A 20,234-nucleotide genomic window follows, 5' to 3' on the forward strand; every position below is an offset into this window, starting at 1 on the left:
GCACGAAGACTGTCTCCTGGGTTTTAACAGACATGGTGGCACAAGCCTGTGCAGTGCAGGAAACCCAAAGTCAGGTCAGGAATGATGTCTGTATTCACTCCGAGGGTAGACCAGCTGGTGCAGAAGACACGTTCATTGTCAGTCGTGGTACCATTGCCTTGGGCCAAGTATTGCAGGGCCTGGTAGACAGTGCTCTGACCCTGACGGTCATTCTAGTCCTGGGCATTTAACCTCTGACCTCACGTGTGGTGCTGCCCAGTGAATCAGGCACTCGTTCTCCGCTCTGTGCCAGGGTCAAAGATGTTGAGTTCATACTGCAGCCATAAGTGATCCGCATGTATTTCTGTAAAAGAACTGCGACGGAGCTGAGAACAGCCAATCTGTGTGTCTCACTATACTGTATGTACACAGTGTGGAGTGCAGAGGAGGATGATACCCCTGTTTCTGGGAAGTCGGATTGTTTTGTGAGCTTTAGGATCTCTGTATGTGTACACTGAAGGTGCTGGATGTCACCTTGGTTTCAGCAGATCTTCTTGGACGTGTGAAGACACAGTAGCGCTAAATACAGATGTATTTGCATTTTTACTTAGTGAATACGGTTTGTTCAAGATACCTCAAACAGATAAAACCCACATTGCGCTCTAGGTTGCCTTATGCTTTGGTTTCAACTTGAACCTGAAGATCTCTTTAGCTTCCTCATAAAATCTTCTTTCCAAATCCTTCATTCATTATGAGTCCGCAGTGCTTTTTTTATTTATGTGTTTCTTTACATTTTAGAACTGAACACACAGAGTTTAAAGTCAGGAGAAAATTATATTTGGTTCTCTGAGAGTTATTTGATCTGTCTGTTTGTGAGTTTTTTGTTGTTGCTGAGATATTGCTTTCTTTCAGTGCCTCTAGCTGCTTGAAAATAAATGTTTTATAGGGCTGTTGTTCTGTGTTCCTCGCTCATAACCAGCGATGCACACGTTCTCAAATAGCCTCCGAACAAAGTCTGATCCATTTACTCGGGATCGAAAGAATCATTCCTCCTGCAGCTGAAAGTTGTATAGGCAATCATTTTTGTGCCTTTCCTCCAAAAATGCATTAAACAGGTATATTTGCCTTTTTAGTAAAGGCTGAAATTGATTAGCCTCTTTACAAACTTCAGAACCAGCCATGTCACACTGTCAAGGGCGCTTCTAGGGGAGGAAGCTGGGATTTGTATCAGCTTGTCTGAACCGTAAATCACTTACTAAGTTCCTCATATTTAGATAGATACTTTATTGATCCCCTGAGGGAGATTGCAGTGCAACAGCAGCCAGGCTCAGTCGACACAGTCCAGTGTTACGTACTAATACAATAATACAACAATACAACACAGTAGGCACAGTCAGTGAGAAGTGCCGTAAAGATGTATGGAGTATAGAGAATTGCACACAGTCCAGAATATACAGAAACAAACCAGAATGGACAGTACACAAGAAGATGTATTGTATGAATAAATATATTTCACATTATCCACAAGCATATATCGCACACTAGTTGTAAGCAGAAAAGCCAGCTGTAAACAGAGAATTCGTGTTTAGGTTAACGGCGAGCCTTGGTAAATGAGGAGAATAGACAGCGCCGCTCTGTGCGGCTGACTGCTGGCCAGCCTCTATGGTGCCCTCCTAGCCCGCCCCCGTGGCTCACTCTCTCCCCTCTCCTCCGGCAGCTCTCCCCGCGCTGGGGAACGGCGACGGCGCCCCGCCCGCCCCCCCGCCCAAGCCCGCCGGCGAAGTGGAGGAGCTGGCGGCCAGCTACGAGCGCAAGCTGATCGAGGTGGGTACCCGCCGCGCCGCGCCTCCGTGCCAGGCTCGCGGATTCAAATCAAATCCAGTTTATTCAGCAAACGCACGGCAATGCAGCACGCAGCAGTCGTTGCTGGCAATGCAATGTCTTTTCTGTGAGCTCACAGGAATCGCAAAATGAAGCTTACGAAAATAAGGTTACATGATAATAATGTCATAATAATGTAATATGATAATAGATAATAATGTAATAATAATGTAATATGATAATAGATAATAGATAATAATGTAATAATGTAATTAGAAGGAAGCCGGGTCAGTCTCGGTTGAGGGGCCCGGTTCCATGTGGTTGGGTCCAGTCCTCTCGCTGAGCTCTCGGGGTGTCTGCGTGGGAGGAACCGACAGTGGGGGGGTTGAAGCTACGGACTGGCGAGGCTGGTCTCGGAGAGAGTGGCCTGTGCCGTCGTGTCCGTTGTGCGTTCTGGTAGTAGGATTTTGTGGTGCTGAGCTGAAAAGGCCGTAGGAGGGCAGAAGGCGTCAGGATGGAGGACAGCTCTGGGTCCGGCTCGTCTGGGTGCAGACGCGAGTGGGAGAGCGTTCGAAGCCTGTTTGAACTGAGTGGGGGAGGGAAGAGTTCATGTCATAAAAGCGAGAGACCCTGGGAAGAGAACGTGAGTTTGTCTGCTCTCGTGTGCCGTCACTCCAGAGCCCGATTGATCCCAGCCCTGGTGATGAGTGATCACCTATTAGTAACACAGAGTCCTTCGAACTGTATCAGACAGCGTGCTCCACAGTACAAGGCTTTTGTGTGAGGAGGAGAAATAATTGAACCTCGCCGCCCAGCTCTTCCAGGATCGTCTCTTGTCCTCGGTGTTTCTGGGCGCTGCTGAAGCAGGAGTCTCCTGTGGCTGTGGCCTCCAGCGTTCCTTCTGCTGGTGCTGGCTGTTATTGGTGCACAAAATCCGGGCGGGAGTTCAGTCCATCTGCACGCCGCATCCGGGAATCCTCCGCGCTCGGCCACGAACGGTCGTCTCTGATCTCGGGCTGTGTGTCGCCGCTGCAGGCGCGTTGCTTATGTTTGTTGTGGTTCTTAGCTGGGGGTCTCGCAGGAATCTGTGGGGGGAGATGTCTGTGCCGGAGAGCATGAGGCTCCGACTCAGTCCTGCCCTTTCTGCACGTTATTGAGGAGAGCAGTGATTTCATGCTGTCTGGGGCAAAGCACACTGAGCGGGGCTCTCTGATTGCGTTGGGATTAGGACAAGAGTGTGACTTGCATCACTAAGGCTGGTTTTCTTTTCCCCCCCGACTCTTTGTCAGGTCCTGTGCTTATCTGCGGGACTTTGATCTCAACGCAGAGATCTCGACGCCTCAGGCAGATCAGTATGACTGTTGCCACAGAGGGGATGTTACAGTGGAGCAGCCATTGCAAATAAGCATAACATGTATTTAGAAGTATTTTCTAATATCTGTAAAAAGATGACATGAGTTGGAATGCATTTGTCCGATCTCTGCTTTTACCTGACCTCTGACCCCTAATTAGGTCATCTCCTCAGAGCTTGGGTCCCAGCTGGGCTTGGACAGGTGTGTGGGGGAATCACATAATGTTTAATAATGTAATGTTTCTTTATTAGCCCTATACAATTTCTTGCATTAGGAATTTGTCTTTTCGCATACCCCAGCTTTTCTTCATGGAGACACAGACGCACAGACAGAGAGAGAAGCTTGGGGTCAGAGCACAGGGTCAGCCATTGTACAGCGCCTCTGGAGCAGCTGGGTTTAAGGGCCTTGCTCAGGGGCCCAACGGAGTAGGATTCCTCTGCCGGCTGCGGGATTTGAACCGGCAACCTTCCAGCCACAGATCCTTAGCCACAGAGCCACCGCTCCGCCACATTTCCCAGTACCCAGCTGTGCAGCCCACCTTCTCTTAAATGGCAAAATACAGTAGGAACCAAAAACAGAGAGGATGAAAGAGAAGCTTCTCTCGTCTGTAGCAGAACCTTCCATCTGACTCCTCATGTGTAAAAACATCTCTGGTCTCTCCCGGCGACCTGTGAGGGGGTGTTCTTCCAGTCTGCTCCGTATCGATCCCAGCCCACAGCTCCAGCTCTCAGTCTCCCAGCCAGAGAGGAGGTGGGTCAGAGAGAGGCAGCGGTTTTATTTTTTGGTTCCGTGATGGAGGGTGGGGGGGTGGACGATCACGTACGGACCAGGGAACGGCAGTCCGGGGCGAGACTGGGGAGGCTGGCGTGCTGTGGAAAAGAACATTACAGTGCGAAATAAAGACTTTCTTCAGGTGCGCCTGGGAAGATCACCCTGTCAACTACTTTCATTCTTTTCTTTTGTTAAGAGCGCCAGCGAGAGCTTTATACAAGAAGACGGCCTTTTCCCTGGGGAGCTACTCGAGCGCCGTGTTTCGAATTTTATATCCACATCGTCCCAGGCTTCTTGCGAATTGTGTTTGAAATGAAACACATTGTTGAGCACTGTTATTTAGCAGTCAAACTGGTTCTCATTATATCTACTGAGTTATTAGCAGAGGTTTTGCTGTAACTGTAGCTGTCTCTGCAGGGACGTGTATGGGATATTTTCTGCATGCCTTCTTGGTTACTAGAAATATTGCATGGCTTGACACCTGAACCAGCTCTCAGCTGGCAACCTGTTTGCGAAAAGGTGGTCCAGAGTTTTTGGCGGCAAACTTTTTTTTTTCCCCGCGCAGCAGATTGCGGCCATCTGTGTTTTGCTTCCCTTGCCCCCGTGCGACTGAATCATTCTGCCGATTCTGCTTCTTTTTTTTTGTTGTTGTTGTTTTTGGTGGAGGCCCATGAAGATGCGCTGTGCCACGTCTCCGTTGCGGCCAGACGCTGCTGAAGTTTGCCCGGTGCCGGTGTGTGGGGGTGCAGAGCTCAGGGGGGCTCCCTGGGGCTCTGAGCGCCTGGCAGCGAGGCTGTGGGGCAGGGGAGGAGAATGTGGGTCAGGCTGTCCTGTGGGGCCTGTCAGCACAAAGCCACTTGCCTTTGATCTCCAGACTCATTAACATCCCAGCATCAAAAAATATAACAATTAGTACTCCTGCGGGGATTCTTTGTGCTTCTTTCAGCCCATTTGTAAATGGAGGCAGACCTGGTGTTTGAAGATACCGCTGAATCGGTGAAAAAGCGAACTTTAGTAATAAGCGTGACTGATCTTTTTTGGATTGCCAGAGTTTAGAGAGGAGGTTGCGCCCTTTTGGTACAGCTTTGTGCTACGGACCTCCCGTGACTAAATTGGTGACTACATGCTCTTTCTTGGTTAAACGGCGCCCTGTTAATGCAAACGCGCAGCTAGACCTGTCTGTCATTTCTTTGTCAGTTCTGCATATGTTGCCTGGTCATAGGCATGTACCACTTGTACAGATTTACCAAAGAAAGTACGGGATTCTGGATTTTAGCAGATCAGATGGTTCCTAAATCGCTTGCTTGGTGTGTTTAGCCGGGACGCCGAGGTTGAGTGTTATGAACAGAATCATGTCATCTTTAACGACCAAGTAGTCCCAACATCAGTCTTAATTCTTGTCTGCCCTGCAGTGCTAATTTCACATCCAATGACACTGTGATGTCGCTGCTCTGAAATGGGGCCCGGATATCATTCCAGTCAGATTGCAGGACATCCCACCAAGCTAGATTCCATTTGAAGAGACGCGGGTTCGTGTCGCTCTCAGCTCAAGGTCCACCGAAGCCTTGCGAGAAAATAATCCCCCGCATTCCTTCTCAAGGGGCATTTGGTGATACTGATCAACAACCCGATCTTCTGCAGGATGCGCAGACTTTTGCTTGGGCTTTTAAAGGTGTTTTCTGGTAGTTTAAGATTTGAAATAACCCCGTCCTCATAGTCTTAATTTGTGATAAATAACCGGCAGCACAGTTGCTTTCCTGAAGCGTGTCATAGCAATCAAATGCGTCAATAGCCATTCCCTGGGACATATAGGCTGCATTTTATGAGCACTTTTTAAATCATCCCCTGATAGCCTTTATTTCTCCAGCGTGCAAGGGTTGAACACAGGGTAATATCCTTCATTGCCCTGCTAACAAAAGAAGAATCAAAAGCATGGTCTTATTGTAAGAGATGAGCGGGCCAGGCGCTGGAAAGCTGGTGTGAGTGAATGATTGCACCTTCCTGTGGTTATCCAGTGAGCCAGTTTCACACAAAGAACCCCCCCCCCCCCTTCCCTCTCCACACACCACAATCAGAGGCTGATGAGGGGTCTCTGATGAGGCAGCCCGTCGCCTTTATTAGCGGGGACTTGATGAAATGAATATTCAGGGCCACTGCTGTGCATGGAGAGGGCTGCACTTGAGTGTACCGGAAGGCTGTAATTAATATCATACGGAGCCCGAAATGATTTACTTTGTTAGCTTGTTTATCGGATCTGATGTCCCACCCCCCAAACCCCCGCCCCTCCGCCTCATGCTCACACACAGTCCTCTCTCTGGCGTAATTCTTTGCCCTTGGCGACGAAAACTGAGGCTCTGATCGCAAGGCAGAGCTCACAGTGCCAGCAGTGTGCCTTTTCTCCAGGTGATAGCTGTTTTAACAATCCCAATTCCCTGCTGCTTTTCTGGAAATCCCAGGTGGCCCTACTCCCTTTGCGTTTCTTCCTGTGTTGTTGGTGGTGTTGATGGTGTGGCAGCTGCCCGTGCTCGACTGTCTCGATGGCGGCTCTGTGGAGAAGAGCTCCGTGGCAGGGGCACAGGAAGCGACTCGGCCGAAATCACACCCGGGCGAAGCTCTGTTCGTTTTACAGCATTGACCCAGCAGCCCCCGACTTTAAATTCTTCAGGCTGAGGTGGAATGAAAAAGCTGGCGCTCTGTTAAGACGGCGAGCGGCACCAGTGAGATCTGGTTTAGAAGAGTGCGTCAATATTGGCGCCCACGCCACAGCTCTGAGCTCCAGCCCCTCCAGGTGTGGGCACTCAGTCAGTCACAGATCTCATCCGGCCCCCCCCGCCGCAGGTCAGAGACCCCCTGCTTGGAGCTGGGCTCCCCCTGGGCGGAGGGGAGAGACCTCTGGCAAACGACAGCATGTCTGCAAGGGGGCTAACATTTCACAGGGCTGCAGATCCCTCGTGCTGGTGTCATTCCAGCAGTTGCCAGAGCCCTTATAATTATGACAGCAGCGATGGCTGCAAAGGTAACAAGAGTGTATGAACAGTAGTAACAATATCGGAAGTGGTTGCGGCTGTAGTGTCAGTGATATTATTATTATTATTATTATTAGTGCAGTTGTAGTAGTGGAAGCTTTAGCAGGATCAGAACTGTTATTAATCTTCCAGACCGTGTCGGAGCAGCGAGAGCGAACAGTGCTGATCTGGGAAAGGCTGTGCTGGTAATAATCGGCTAATTATGAAGGTGATGATGACGATGCCTGGTTAGTCCCAGCAGAAGTCCGTCTAATTAGTGAGAAACATTCTCCGCTGCCTCGCTCCATGCTTTCCTGTGCATAAATTGTACCATAATGCCTGCGATTTACATCCCAGTCCCACTCTTCCTCCCAGCCCGCCAGCCTCTGCTCTCCCTAGTTCTCCCTAGGTAGTCCTGGAGTTAATTCACTAGATGCAAGATCTTGTTTCAGGGCTGAGGTTGGCTGCTGTCAGAATGAGGGTGAAACCCTCTCTCATCAGAGGGGCACACACAGCCCCATCAGAAAGCCTTTCAGTACAAAGCCGCAGGATGTGCTTCCTTTGCTGTACTTAAAGGGGTGAAGTTTACGTATCATCTGTCTTCTCTTATCCAGTTACATGTATTATAAGTCACCCCTGGTTATTTTTGTTTAAGTTCTCCTAGAAAAAACTGCAAGGCGTAAGAGAAGCCTGCTGGGTTAGCACCGGTCTCGCATAAATACAAGCCCATCCCTTACCAATGGGCTGCAGAGCCCTGTGCAGCTCTTAAAGGTTTCCCCCCGGCTGGCTTTCCATAGCCTGCTAGGAACTGACTGCCTTGGCTGAAATCCTCCATCTTAAAGTGGCAGAGCCAACACCGGATAAAACATCAATAACATGTACCGTAATATCACAGTGTGTCCAAGGAACAAAAAAGCTGTGGAATCAGTGAGATCCACTTATCTGCAATGGCCTCATACATTCCAAAAAAGGGTTTGGTTTTCCTAAAACCTGAACAGCAATTTCAACCAAGATGAAAACTCTGAAAACCTGAAATTTCTTACTATCATACACTTACTTTTGTGCTGAAAATGTTATTGAAATGTCTTGTGTTCTGTCCCACACTCCTGGTTTTGAACAGTCGCTGTGAACCAGCAGCGGGTTCCTCGGGCAGGTTTCTCCTGTGTTCCCTGGGCTCCCCGGCTGTAGCACCTACTGTAGGTCCCCTTTCTCTGCACTCCCCTGGCCTGGATACGTGTGTTGGAGAAGACTGGTGTGACGGCTGTCTGCACACGCCACCCTGTAGGTCACACCAAAACAGCCACAAATCTTTGGAATGATAGTTGAAGGGAGGAAGACCCTATGCAAAGACCCCCAGTGTTACTATCTAGCCTGCATGTTTATCAGGTAGGATTCACAGAGGATCGTTTGAAATTTTATTAGCCGAGTTCTCCGTTTCCTACCTTTGTTGTGTGGGTTCGGGAATGGCCTGAATTCAACGGAACACCGTGGGTTTCCCAGAACAGAGCTGCCCATCACCTGCACGCCACCGTTTCCTCTTCCAGCTCCGGAGAAAGGGAACAGACGCTCTTATTTTAATCGGCTTTATTTTTAAATGACCTCGTTTTCCCGCAAGAATCTTGTTTATTTAGTCTGAAAGACGTTCTCCCTGAAAATAGCTTGGGAAGGTAACAGTCTGCCTGAGGGATGGATTTAATGGCTATGTAAAATAGGTTAGAAAATGAATAAAATAATGTAACCTTTGTAGAGAAGTCTCATGAATTAATATTCCTTTGGAACCGTGCACTTTGGAATTTGAAACTAACATAGAAGTCACAAACTTTCTGACATCCCCCATGTGTGCTAAATTAAATCTGCAGTTAACACAAAATCAAGATTATTTCTCATTGTGAATTAATTAGGTTCCATTGCATGGAAAAAAAAAGACTTTTTACTTTGTTAGAGTCTTATTAAAAATCTAAACTTCTCAAATTAAATATAAAGTTATGAATTGTGAAACGGAACACCTGTGTTTTTTAATATCAGTCTTGTGCCTTCTGATAAAGCTGTGCAATGTTAGGTCCCCTGCAGGGGTCTATGAAGTTGCACAGCAGAACAGCTGGAGCCGAACTGACTGTGGCACTGTCACTGAGCGTTCTGTGGAAGTGCATTCCGTGGGGGAGAGTGGGAGGAGTTCCTGCAGACTCGAAGTGGCACTGTCGCCTATGTACACCGCCTGCAGGGTCCTCGGCATTTCTTGGGATCTGCTGAGTTTTTCCAGTGGTTGAGTCTGTTGCGGTGAAGGTAATTTGTCATCTTCGCATTTGTCTAATGGCAAGACGTGCTTCTGTTGGGACTACACGTGTGTATATATGGCTTTTATAAATAGACAGAATCCTAGCCGAGTCGGGAAGGGGTGAAAAAACGTGCATGATGATTCACTGTCTGAACTTTGTAGGGATGAAGGCTTCCCAGAAACCACCTCTTCAGCAGAACTAAGCCGGTGCCTTTCCAGTAATGTGTATCATGCCCGCTTGCAGTGTATTATCGCTAACTGCACTGAAAGCACAACCACTGACAGACCTGTGAATAGGCTGTTGCCGTGACAACTAGGTATGGGCGGAAATCAGTCCCACCTGAACATACTTAATACCTGGCTATATAAGACCTGGCCTTGAGATATGACGGTGCTCAGACTTAGTTCCTTCTTACCTGGTCTCGGCCTTTTTCTAGTGTGCTGCTTTGTTTTGTCGATTGTGCCTGGCTTTTCGACTTTGCTGTGAAGATTTCCCTTTGGCCTGTTGGTCCTACTTTTCCTGTTTTTGTTTTCATTTTTGCCTTATTCATGGCTTTGCCTTTGGTACCTTTATTTATGCTTTCACAGACTTGACCTCTGCCTAATTGCTGATGTCTCCCTTCGGAGCTTGTTTGCTCTGCTCTGCTGCCCCGCCATTAAACTGTGTCCCATCTTCAGCTTCTGATTGCTACAGTTAAAGTAAGAGCATGAAATAACAAATTGCTGAACTCCCATGACCTCCTGGTTGGCCAGTCGCACAAACCTGTGTTTATCCACCTATACCTGGCATCCTGCTGCTTGGTGCGTTTTGTGCAGCTTCTAGGAACAGTGGCTGCAGCCAAAACAGTTCAGTTCTCTAGCTGGGCAATTGAATCAAGGACACAGTCGCATCACAATTAGATCTGCTTCCCGTAAAAAAGGATAAAACTTACAAAGGCAAAAAAACGGAAACTCGGCAGTGAGCTGAAATCTGGCATCATTCTCGCTCATCAAGTCAATGACTCGTAGCCCCTTGTCCCACTGCCAGTCTGCCAGGGAACATGTCAGCACCTGCCAGTCCTCTCCGATGCTGTGGGCTTTATATCTGTGCCAGCGGGATGACCTGCACGCAGCTGCTGAAAAACAGGCCTCCTTTATTAAAACCACCGCCACCCGTGAGACCCCTGATGTAGCATGTCTTGATAGGTTTGAAGTTTCGTGCTGTGATCATCAGAAAAGTACATTCCCAGCTCAGCACAGAACGGAACGGAGAACTGACATTTCTCCTTTGGCGTATTCAGTCTTTGCTTTTAGACAGTGAGGCTTCATTTGCAGGACTCCTTCTGTCAGCACGTCATATTTGGATTGGCTTTGTCAAGGTGCAATAAGCCATTTGCTTTTAGCAGCTATGAGCAAATGGAACAAATTGCCAGTGGGAGAAACCCAGCAGGAAGGCTTGCTCTGTGGGAACAGTTTGTCCAGGAACAGTTTGGATCAGGAAGCCAGTCGCACAAGAGGGAGCTCGAGGTCAGGTGACTGTTTTCGAGTTCCTGGATGTGTCGTGCCGCACCAGAGGTAGAGAGATCTGACCGAAACTTCAAAGTCATGGAGACAGGATAAATAAATCAATTATTTCCTGATTCCTGAGTCCCACATTGCTGACGTTGTATTGCTGGCATGTGATGAGTGAGGGTGAAGGAGGAAGGCACATAATAATACGTTCTTCCACAAACATATCCCCATCCAAAGTTTGCCTTCCCACTAAAATCCTGATCAGGATAATTTGAGTCTCATATTGTCCATGTATCAGAACGTCGTGTACCTCAGGCTGATGTAGTAACAAGAAGCTTTGTGATTGGTAGGATCTGCACAGGTGGGAGGGGTATGGTGTTTGATTGGCAGGTGTGAGTTTTTGGAGAATTATTGTAGAGAGGGTTTGTGAGTTAATGAATGGTGGAGAGGAGCTGCTGTTGTTTGGTTTCGACATGCTACCTATCGATATCCTTTATAGTTTTCACCATGTCTTTCCAATCACATTTTTAAATCCTTCCCACCACCACTTCTCTAAAAAAAGCAGAAAAACGTAAGGATAAAAATGCTGCTAATATCAATCAAATATTTTTAGGGAGAAAGAAAAATAACGCCACTGTGCTGGCCTGAGAGTTTTCTGAAATATTTTTGCTACTGTGTGCAGCTTCCTTCCTGCAGGGAAGCTGTTTTTTTCTCAGTGATATTTGTATGTGTGCAGAAATTGGGACACAGTAGCCCCCAATCTCCTCCCATCAGGTCCTGTGCACTTCATCAAGGGCCCCCTGCTGGCACGCATGCACACTTCACAGACAGGTTGGGAAATGAATTTCAGAGCCAAACAGTGCTGTTTTACAAAGTTCATTCACAGCATTAGGGCGAGGTTTCTCAGGGCAGGCTACCCGAGAGACGAAAGGCCATGAATCAAGATGTCAAAAAGAAATCTTTTAAAAGAGGAACGGAACTTGCTAGAGAGATTATTGCAATGGAAATCAGAGCAGCGTTCACGGAGTTGGGTGTGTGAAAAGACGCATTCAACTTTTCTCTCGCTGTCGGAGGTGCTTAGGGTGAACAGAGCTGGGCAGGCACTAGTGCCTCCTCGGATCTCTGTGAAAGTGTGTGTTTGCTCTGGTGCATTTTTAGTAACATTAGTGAGTAGACACATTAGCACACCTTGCAGTGAGCTAGCTGGTCTCCCTCCCTGGCTCGTCTCTCTCCCGCTGGCCTTATGTACGTGCCATTAGGTTTGGAGGATGTTCTAGGCACTGCTCCTGTCCGTTCTTCATAGGCTGTGGTGTCATCGCCTTGTTCCTTTCTGTTGTGTCCACTGTGTTCAGCCCCAGTTATGGTCTGGCTGCTGCTGGTGGTCTGTCTGGTCTGATTTAGTCGGTGATGGGCTCGCTCACACTCACATGAGTGCTGTTAGGAGCGTGCTTGCGCTGGGTGTGTCTGTTTTCAGACGTGAGGAGTTCAGTTCCTCTTTTGGGCATTGCGTGCGCCGATGTAGCCAAGCTGAAATCAGCGCTGTCACGGTTCCAAGAGGGTTATCACTGAACCTCGTTTACGACAGCTGAGCAGGTCCTGTTGCCACCCTTTCCCTGACGGTAGCTTCTGCAAACATGTCAAGATGACACGTTTGGGCTGTCAGGCATGTCAGCTCATGTCATCTGAATAAATATGCTTAATTTTCTAAGTATGAAAACATTTCAGCAGCAGCTGTCACCCAGATTTAATGTAAATAAACTTTTTAGCCATTTGGTGTATTTATATAACCCTGTCTTTATCTCCGTGTCTGGCTGTCTGTCTCTCTGTCTCTTAGATCTGATGAAAACTGACATGCGGATTCCCAGGGCACAATCCTACTTCTGCGAATCAGGATGAGGTTTTTTTCCTCTTCCCAAAATGTTGGCAAAAATTAAATTTAATAATGGACGAGGCTCCATGCTGCGGACTTCATTTCTGCCTCTTAATAATTAATATAATCTTAGAAGAGGCATTAGCAGACTAGCACCTCAGTAAGGACTGGAACATTACCAAATGGAATTATAAAAAGGATGTAAAATAAATTAATAAAGTAACCTAATGAATCACGATGGATTCTGTGCTTGCAGACAGTCATCTTCCTTTGTCTGGAAGGTTTGTTTGTCATTTTCTCTGCTGTCTGTGCACTTTCACTTAAAAGCTCAGAAAGGTGCCTATAAAGAAACTTTAAGCACTTCGACTCTTCTATCAGCTCCAGCAGCAGGTTTAATATGCTGTGGAATCATGTTTTTTAACAGCCTGAAGCGGGTTTTAGGAAGGTTTGTAAAAACGTAGATTTGGTGCAGAGTTCAAATATGCACAGTTTTTGCATGGTTCAGATAGCATCACCCAGTTTAAACCGTGGACTCTGGACTGGCTCTTGCTATTAGTTTTGTGCGCTTTTTGCACTATTCTTGCATTCTAAACCCTTGTTTTTAGTTGTGTTAATTTTGTGTTAGTTGTGTTAATTCTCTTCTCCTTGTTATCTTGCTGTAAAGTGCTTGAGAAGTCACTTTTAAAGGCGTTACATATAAAAATAAAGCTCGTTATTGTGATGTACTGATCTGACTGGTGACCTGGGGTAAAAGCCTGACTTTTCCGTGAGCGGGAGTGAAAATCGGGGGGAGATCCCGCAGCCCCATCTTTCCCCACAGTTCCTCCCAGCAGTACGAGGAGCTGTGGAGTTTGCTCCTGGTGGTGGTGGTGGCCGGTGCTGAGAGCTCTGTGCCTGTGTGTTTTCCGGCAGGTTGCGGAGATGCACGGCGAGCTCATCGAGTTCAACGAGAGGCTCTACCGCTCTCTGATGGCCAAGGACAACCTCATCTCCCAGATGAGGCAGGAGCTGATCGACCTCCGGGGCCCGGTGAGTACCCACTCTGCATCTGGGCACCCCGTGCCTGGCACAGCACAGACTCCCGCTCTCTCTTATCCGGGCTCAGTCATTCCTGTGGTGAATTGTGCATAATCCCTTCTAATGTGTTCTTCTTAAGAGTTTCATTCCTTTAGTTTAAGTGAGTTGAAGTCAGGAGGCAGGGTAAGGAAGAAGAATCCACATTTAAGGTTTATGTTGTTTAATTCTTAAAGGTGTTTGAGGCTGACACCTCCTCCTTGTCCTCTTCACAGCCCCTGGTGCAGATTTTCCAGCGTAGGCGAACTGGGGGGCAAAGTCCCTAATCCCTTTACGATATCAACACCATTGGACTACAGTGCACAATAAGGGCCAGTCTGTGCTGAAGGGGGTGCAGTGGTTCTGTGGAATATTTCCTCCAGCACTAGGAATCTGTGACTGTGCTGCACCCAAATTTGCAGAAAAGTCAATTGCACGCTTCTCACTTTGTTGCTGGTTCTGCCTTTATCTCTGCCTTGTTATCTCTGTCCCTCGCCATCCTGCTTTGCTGGGCTGAGTATATCCTGCACAGAGCTGATATGCTATTATCCCATGCTTAGGTGTGTGTCCCAGTGGCCTGGTAGCAGTTTTATCTCTTTCGGTGGCATGGGGGGGGGGGTTTCCCAGCATTCTTCCTCACAGGTGCGGGCTTTGATGTGGGTTCTGGGGCTGGACTCTAGCTTGGGGTCTGTTAGCGGTTGTAATGGGGCCTTGGCGTATCTGGCAGGTACAGTGGATGGACTGCCCCCTGCGATTCAGGAGGCAGGTGCTCTGCAGGTGTTCTGCAGCGCTCAGATACATCTGCCAAGAGATTATAGCAAGTGAATGTGCTCTGCAAAGGTTTTGACAGGTTTGAAGAAAGAAAAAGTATGAAGGGTTTTTTTTTTTTTAAAGACAGATGAAATTGAATCTCCTGATATGTCCCTTCTGTGTCATTGCTTTTATTTTTTTATCACATAAAGGATTAACAGCACCGCAGTCTCGTGGATATCGTAGAGAATATAGCAGAAGAATTTGAATTATTATTACAGAGGTGCCAAATGGGACCCTCAGAATGGTGACCTGGGACCGTGCTCGCTGCCATAGGATGAGACATTTAGCTCAAGTCCTGCAAGTTTGGTCTTTTTCAGATCCTGTGGTACTGTTCTGTAGCATGTAGTACTGTTGTGCTGTGCAGTGGGACTGCTGGTGCTTCCGCCAGGAGAGGATGAGGAGGATCTCCTCCTGTGTCTGAAGCGCTTTGGCTAGAAAAATCTCTACATTCCAAACAATTTATGGTCTTTGTCCTTCTCCTTGTTCTGCTTCCGAATCTCTTATATCTGCGATAGTCTGTCCGCTGTATTTATTGTATGTTTAACCTTACATACGCTGCCTTCCAGGACTCCGGTTCTAGACTCTCAAATTTGTTTCTTCCAATACCGAATCACGAGGCCGCATTGTCAGACTGGGCGGCTGGTCACCGTGGTGTACCTGGGTAGAACACACTGCCCCCTCCGCAGTAACCCAAGACATAAAGATACTTCAAAACGGTTGAAGGTCCACCTGCCCTCTCGCCATCCCACACCAGATGCTGACATTCTCTGTAATGCTGGTTAAAGACTAAAAATCTCAGCAGCTGGAAAGGCGGAATTCAAGAGCCCGATAGTGTCAGGACGAGAAAGGGCTGCCACACCCTGTAGAATTAATCACCAGAGCCAGTAAGGGAAAACCTCATACAGTACAAGCCTCTGATGTTATTTCTCATATTGGGGACCATGATGTCCATTGACAGTGATTAGACCTCTCTCTCATAAACAATTGATCAGTCCGCTGTAACTTTTGCTTATAAATGTCAAAATGCCTTCATAAGAGGCTGTGAAAGTGCCAGGCTGTCGGAGGTGAACACAGCTGCATTGCGGTAAAGTTATTTATTAAAACCCATATAGATTGGATGTATTTATATAGTGAGGAGCAACGCGCTGTTAAAGCTCAGGTGAAGACATGAATTGGGATGTTTCGTTCAAGACCCGCATCACGATCTTCTTGCAGTAGTAGCACAGTGTACTGCTTACTTCTTATAACTGGGTAAACAGGAACGAATAGAAAATCAAAGCAAAACGCTTTATATATCCCTGGATACTCAACCTTGCACAGGTGACCACAGCTGGACTGTCCACCTGCTGTCTGTTCTCTCCTGTTCCGCTTGCAGTTTAAACTGTGATGGCTGGTGTGTGCTCAGGTCTCCTAGCCTACTGCAGTGGTCATTCTGCTGCAGCATGATGTTCTCCCAGCCATGGAAAGCATGATCAAACTTCTGCGTTATCTGCTTTTGCAGCATGTGATGTATCAGGATGGGTATGTGCAACCCAAATTGTGTTCTATTTTAATAGAATATTTATAGTGTCAGCTGTATCAAAGGCAGTTGACTTAAGCAGTGATTTTGTTTGGGATTTTAACAGTGTTAATAGCAAAGACTAAAACAAGACAGTTGGGAATCAAAGGTCTTTTGCAGACAAATAATTGAATGTGTTGGCTTAATTAATCATTTTGCACTTATTTGTAATCACTAAGAAATGTGATTTTTTTGCGGTGCACCTTGGTTCCTTGAAAATGAACATTATTGTGATAAAACAATGGCAATGAAATGAATGCACTATAGTTCTCCAAAGGGAATGTTAGTAATAAAAGTACATTTACTAGTCATCAGATATACTTCCACTGTTCTGCACACTGCCTCTAAAGTGATGACACCTAGGGTATTCATTAATGTCTGAAAACTTGAAAGCATCCATTAATGATGCATTCTTTCAGTGTGCCAGCTCCAGTTTTAATTATGTATAAGATAAGATCACTTTATTGGCCATATACAATTTCCTTGTATTAGGAATTTGTCTTTTTGAACTTTCGCAATCCCAACTTCCTCTCCCTAAGACACACAGACAGGGAGAGAAGCTGGGATTGCGAAAGTTCAAAAAGACAAATTCCTAATACAAGGAAATTGCGCAGTGTCAGCCATCTATACGGCGCCCCTGGAGCAGCTGGGGTGAAGGGCCTTGCTCAGGGGCCCAACGGAGTAGTATTCCTTTGCCGGCTGCAGGATTTGAACTGGCAACCTTCCAGCCACAGGCGCAGATCCTGAGCCACAGAGCCACCGCTCCGCCCTGTATTGGGAGCTACTTTATTTACTTGGGAAAACTACTTTGCTAATGCAAAATGCTTCAGGTTTTTATTTATAGGTGAGAAGCGATGGTTTTTATTCAGCCTAGAGATGATGGAAAGTCACGTTACAGGCGACACATGGCAGAGGTGTTGAAAGCGAAGCTGTTGCACCGAAGCACGAGGCTGCGACGTCTCTCCACGGCCAACGCGCGTGATGATCAGCAGGGCTGGGGCAGCTGTCTCACTCTTCCTGCAGTCCCAGCTCTGGGATTGTAACTCTGGTCTCCATTCCTTTCTCTGCCAGGTCCCCGGAGACCTCAGCCAAACCTCGGAGGACCCCAGCCTGTCAGACTTCGAAACGTAAGCAGGTTCCTGGCCTTGTTCTGCGCTCGCTGTTCTTCGAAAAACACTAGTCTTCCAGCTGTGCCGCTCTGTGGTCTGATGCTTTATTCATTGTAGAATGTGTGCCCTTTCTTCTAACTTGGATTAAAAAGAAATCCGAATGCAGAATAATCAGAAAAGTCAATGAAGTTTTAGTGTCTTTTCTTTGTACTACTTTGTTTCTAAATTTATTTTTTTTCCAACTTAGAACTTCTGTGTTGTCAGTACTGCAAATGTGACCTTTTCTGTTTCTTCTCCCAGGGGAGTGCTGCTGAAATTCAGAAGCACTTCTTTGTGGTGATACTGTTTGAGCTTTATTCAGTCCTAAGAAAGCTAAATGTCTTTTGGAGTCTATGTTAAAATACCCTTGCTGAAGAGTGGAGGTGTTTTGAAAGAACTATAATTTTGTTTGGACAGGATTGAGCAGAAGTTTTTTTTTAATAATAAGCGGCTTTAGTTATTTATCTTCTAAATATTTTTCTTGCTATCAAAAGAATGTGTGAAGTTATCAGACATTGCACAGACTCACTGTAATCCTTCTAGAAGTCGATTGGATTGTGTCATCGGTAACCTTCTTGACAATTAGACAATAAGTCTAACAGCGCCATTAACTAATCACGGTGATTGATACACCTGAAAATTGCTGTGATTATATTTCTACATGCCTGACAGATTGACAGCTCTCTTTTGTGAATAAAACATTTTTCTCCCAAGTGCCTCTCAGTGACATGAAGGCACTAATTGAATCACTCTTAATGCCCCTACCAACATCTGAATTGACATGCTTCAATAATTAATAATGCCTTCACAAATTTAGTGCAAGTCAGCGGGTTATCTTCTGTATGATTCAATATTAAACATTCCTCTTGGATATGAATATTCTTTTGGGAGTCGTTTCTTGCCTCAATAAATCCTAATGTTGTACCAGATAATTAGTGCTTTTGACATCCACAGATGAAGACGATTTAGAAAGTGTTTTTGCGTCATTTTTCTTGGTTCTTTGAATAGATATTTTATTGTCCACTACTGTGGAAATTTGTCTTTGGCTTTTCCTAAAGAAGTGCAAAACACACAAGCAAAATGCTGACAACTCGTTGAAAACACTCAGTCTCAGTTTGCAGGTGCGTCTTCAGTCTGTTGTCGAGTAATATTGTCTTGATTTCGGGGATGTTAGCGTTTAGGTGCTTAGTCCTCGAACCAAATGTGTCGCTGAAGCAAAAATCAAACTACAGCAGCGCTACAACCCTGAGTGTTTTGTGCTGCAGTGTACATCGGGACACAAGCTGAAGTTGGACAGGAGTGTTTGGGAATGCCAAGTCTAACCGGAGTCCTGCGGTGTTGATTGCCTTGAGCAAGACTGGCGTGGCATGGCATGGCTGTCCACTGACATGTGCCCATGTTTCTCCTCAGAGCTCACCGGGCCCTGGTCAACGTCTGGATCCCCTCTGTGTTCCTGCGTGGGAGAGCAGCCAACGCCTACCACGTCTACCAGGTCAGAGTGCCTTTATCAGTGCTCTCCGCTGGCAATGTGCAGGCCTCTTGCGCGATTGTACCATGAGTATGTCGTGTGTCTCGGTTTCCCATAGTTTGTATTGTGATCAGCTGTGACATTCTGCTCTTCTCTGCGGATGTACTGTAACTACACCTCAGCCATAGCAGCTCACAACTGACAACCCACTGGAGCTCAGCAGGCGTGAGCCTGGTCAGTACCAGGGTGGGAGACTCCTGGGAAAAACTAAGGCTGCTGCTGGAAGAGGTGTTAGTGGGGGCAGCAGGGGGAGCTCACCCTGCAGTCTATGTGGGTCATTAAAAATTCCAGGCCGTTTCTTGAACAGAGTAGGGGTATTACCCCGGCGTCCTGGCCAAATTGCCCATTGACCAATCCTGGCCTCCTAATAATCCCCATCTATGAACTTGCTTCATTACTCTGCTCTCCTCTCCACTAATAGCTGATGTGTGGGGAGCGTACTGGTGCACTATGGCTGCCGTCACATCATCTAGGTGGGGCTGCACACTGGTAGTGGTGGTGGAGGGGAGACCCCATTACCTGTACAGCGCTTTGAGTGGACTGTCCATTACAGCTCTATGTAAGAGTAAGGAATTATTATGATAAATGTGGAAGGGCCCCAGACTGGCCCCAGATTTCCAAGGTCATGGGACTGAGCAGGACATTTCCTGCAGGCCTTTGCTCTTTTCTTCTCCCAGACCGAGGACAGGCGACAGGGAGCAGGGGGATGAGTGTGCACTTTTTTAGTGCACACCTGTAGGAATTTGTTCAGACCAGAAGGAAATTGATTTCTGATCTGGAGGGAGGTGCTATTCAATAAAAAAAAGTTTTCCAATAAGAGCTTGTCAAAAAAAATAGCTATAAACGAACGTAGGAATTGCAGTATGCATTTATGACGCTGTGTCGGGAACAGAGAAATTGGTCAACAGAACATACACTTCGGCAATAAATTTCCCCTGAGAGAGTTTGCTCCTTTATAAAACAATGGTTTATGTACTGAATGATTTGTAATTTTCTTTCAAGGATCACATGTGTGTGCTAATCTGGGGTTGAGTTGATTCACAGAGTGGCGGTTTCCATTGTTAACATTTCAAAGGTCGTCTTGAGGGTCTTCTGTCGGATCCATTACTTGACATGATTTACAGCACTCAACGGAGACGAGATTTGTTATCGAAACGCACTGAGATGAAACTGGGTGTTCTGTGTGCTAAATTGAACCACTTGCGCTCTGTTCTCAAAAGACGTTAACCCTTCTCGATCCAGCTTGCTTGCTGCTGCCGTGAATTCTTGTGCGAGTGGCGGTATAAATCATTCTACTTCCAAGATTGATTAAAAAGGGCTCATTATGTCCTCACAGAAGATCCGTGATTGATCGTTATTATACTTAACATATTTTTGTTTCAGAACTTGGCACATTCTTTTTCATTTAACAGAATAAAATTTGACCTTGTTAAAATTCAAGGGTGGTTGGATCTGCCTTGATTGGATTAATAAACTGCATACTTTTCTTTCATGAGGAACCTCCGTTCTCGGGCAGAGAAAGCTTTTTATTTCTTGTAAATTAAATTATGGCCAATCTTCTTTTATTATT

The 20,234-nt window shown here is 46.6% G+C and overlaps 1 protein-coding gene across 4 annotated transcripts in view; it reads left to right on the forward strand.

The window, feature by feature from the left end:
* Positions 1-20,234, forward strand: part of snx29 (sorting nexin 29) — a 108,712-nt gene that overhangs the window by 45,176 nt on the left and 43,302 nt on the right. For all 4 annotated transcript variants that reach the window (XR_011182745.1, XM_015360196.2, XM_015360197.2 and 1 more), the window contains 4 exons: positions 1,697-1,803; positions 13,477-13,593; positions 17,060-17,115; positions 18,547-18,628. Coding sequence is in view for 3 of the 4 variants with exons in the window: in XM_015360196.2 (XP_015215682.2) it covers positions 1,697-1,803; positions 13,477-13,593; positions 17,060-17,115; positions 18,547-18,628 (362 nt within the window). In the remaining variant the exon portion in view is untranslated. The remainder of the gene's footprint in view (positions 1-1,696; positions 1,804-13,476; positions 13,594-17,059; positions 17,116-18,546; positions 18,629-20,234) is intronic.

Source organism: Lepisosteus oculatus, chromosome 19, assembly GCF_040954835.1.
Source record: "Lepisosteus oculatus isolate fLepOcu1 chromosome 19, fLepOcu1.hap2, whole genome shotgun sequence".
In the NCBI taxonomy this organism is placed as follows: Eukaryota; Metazoa; Chordata; class Actinopteri; order Semionotiformes; family Lepisosteidae; genus Lepisosteus; species Lepisosteus oculatus.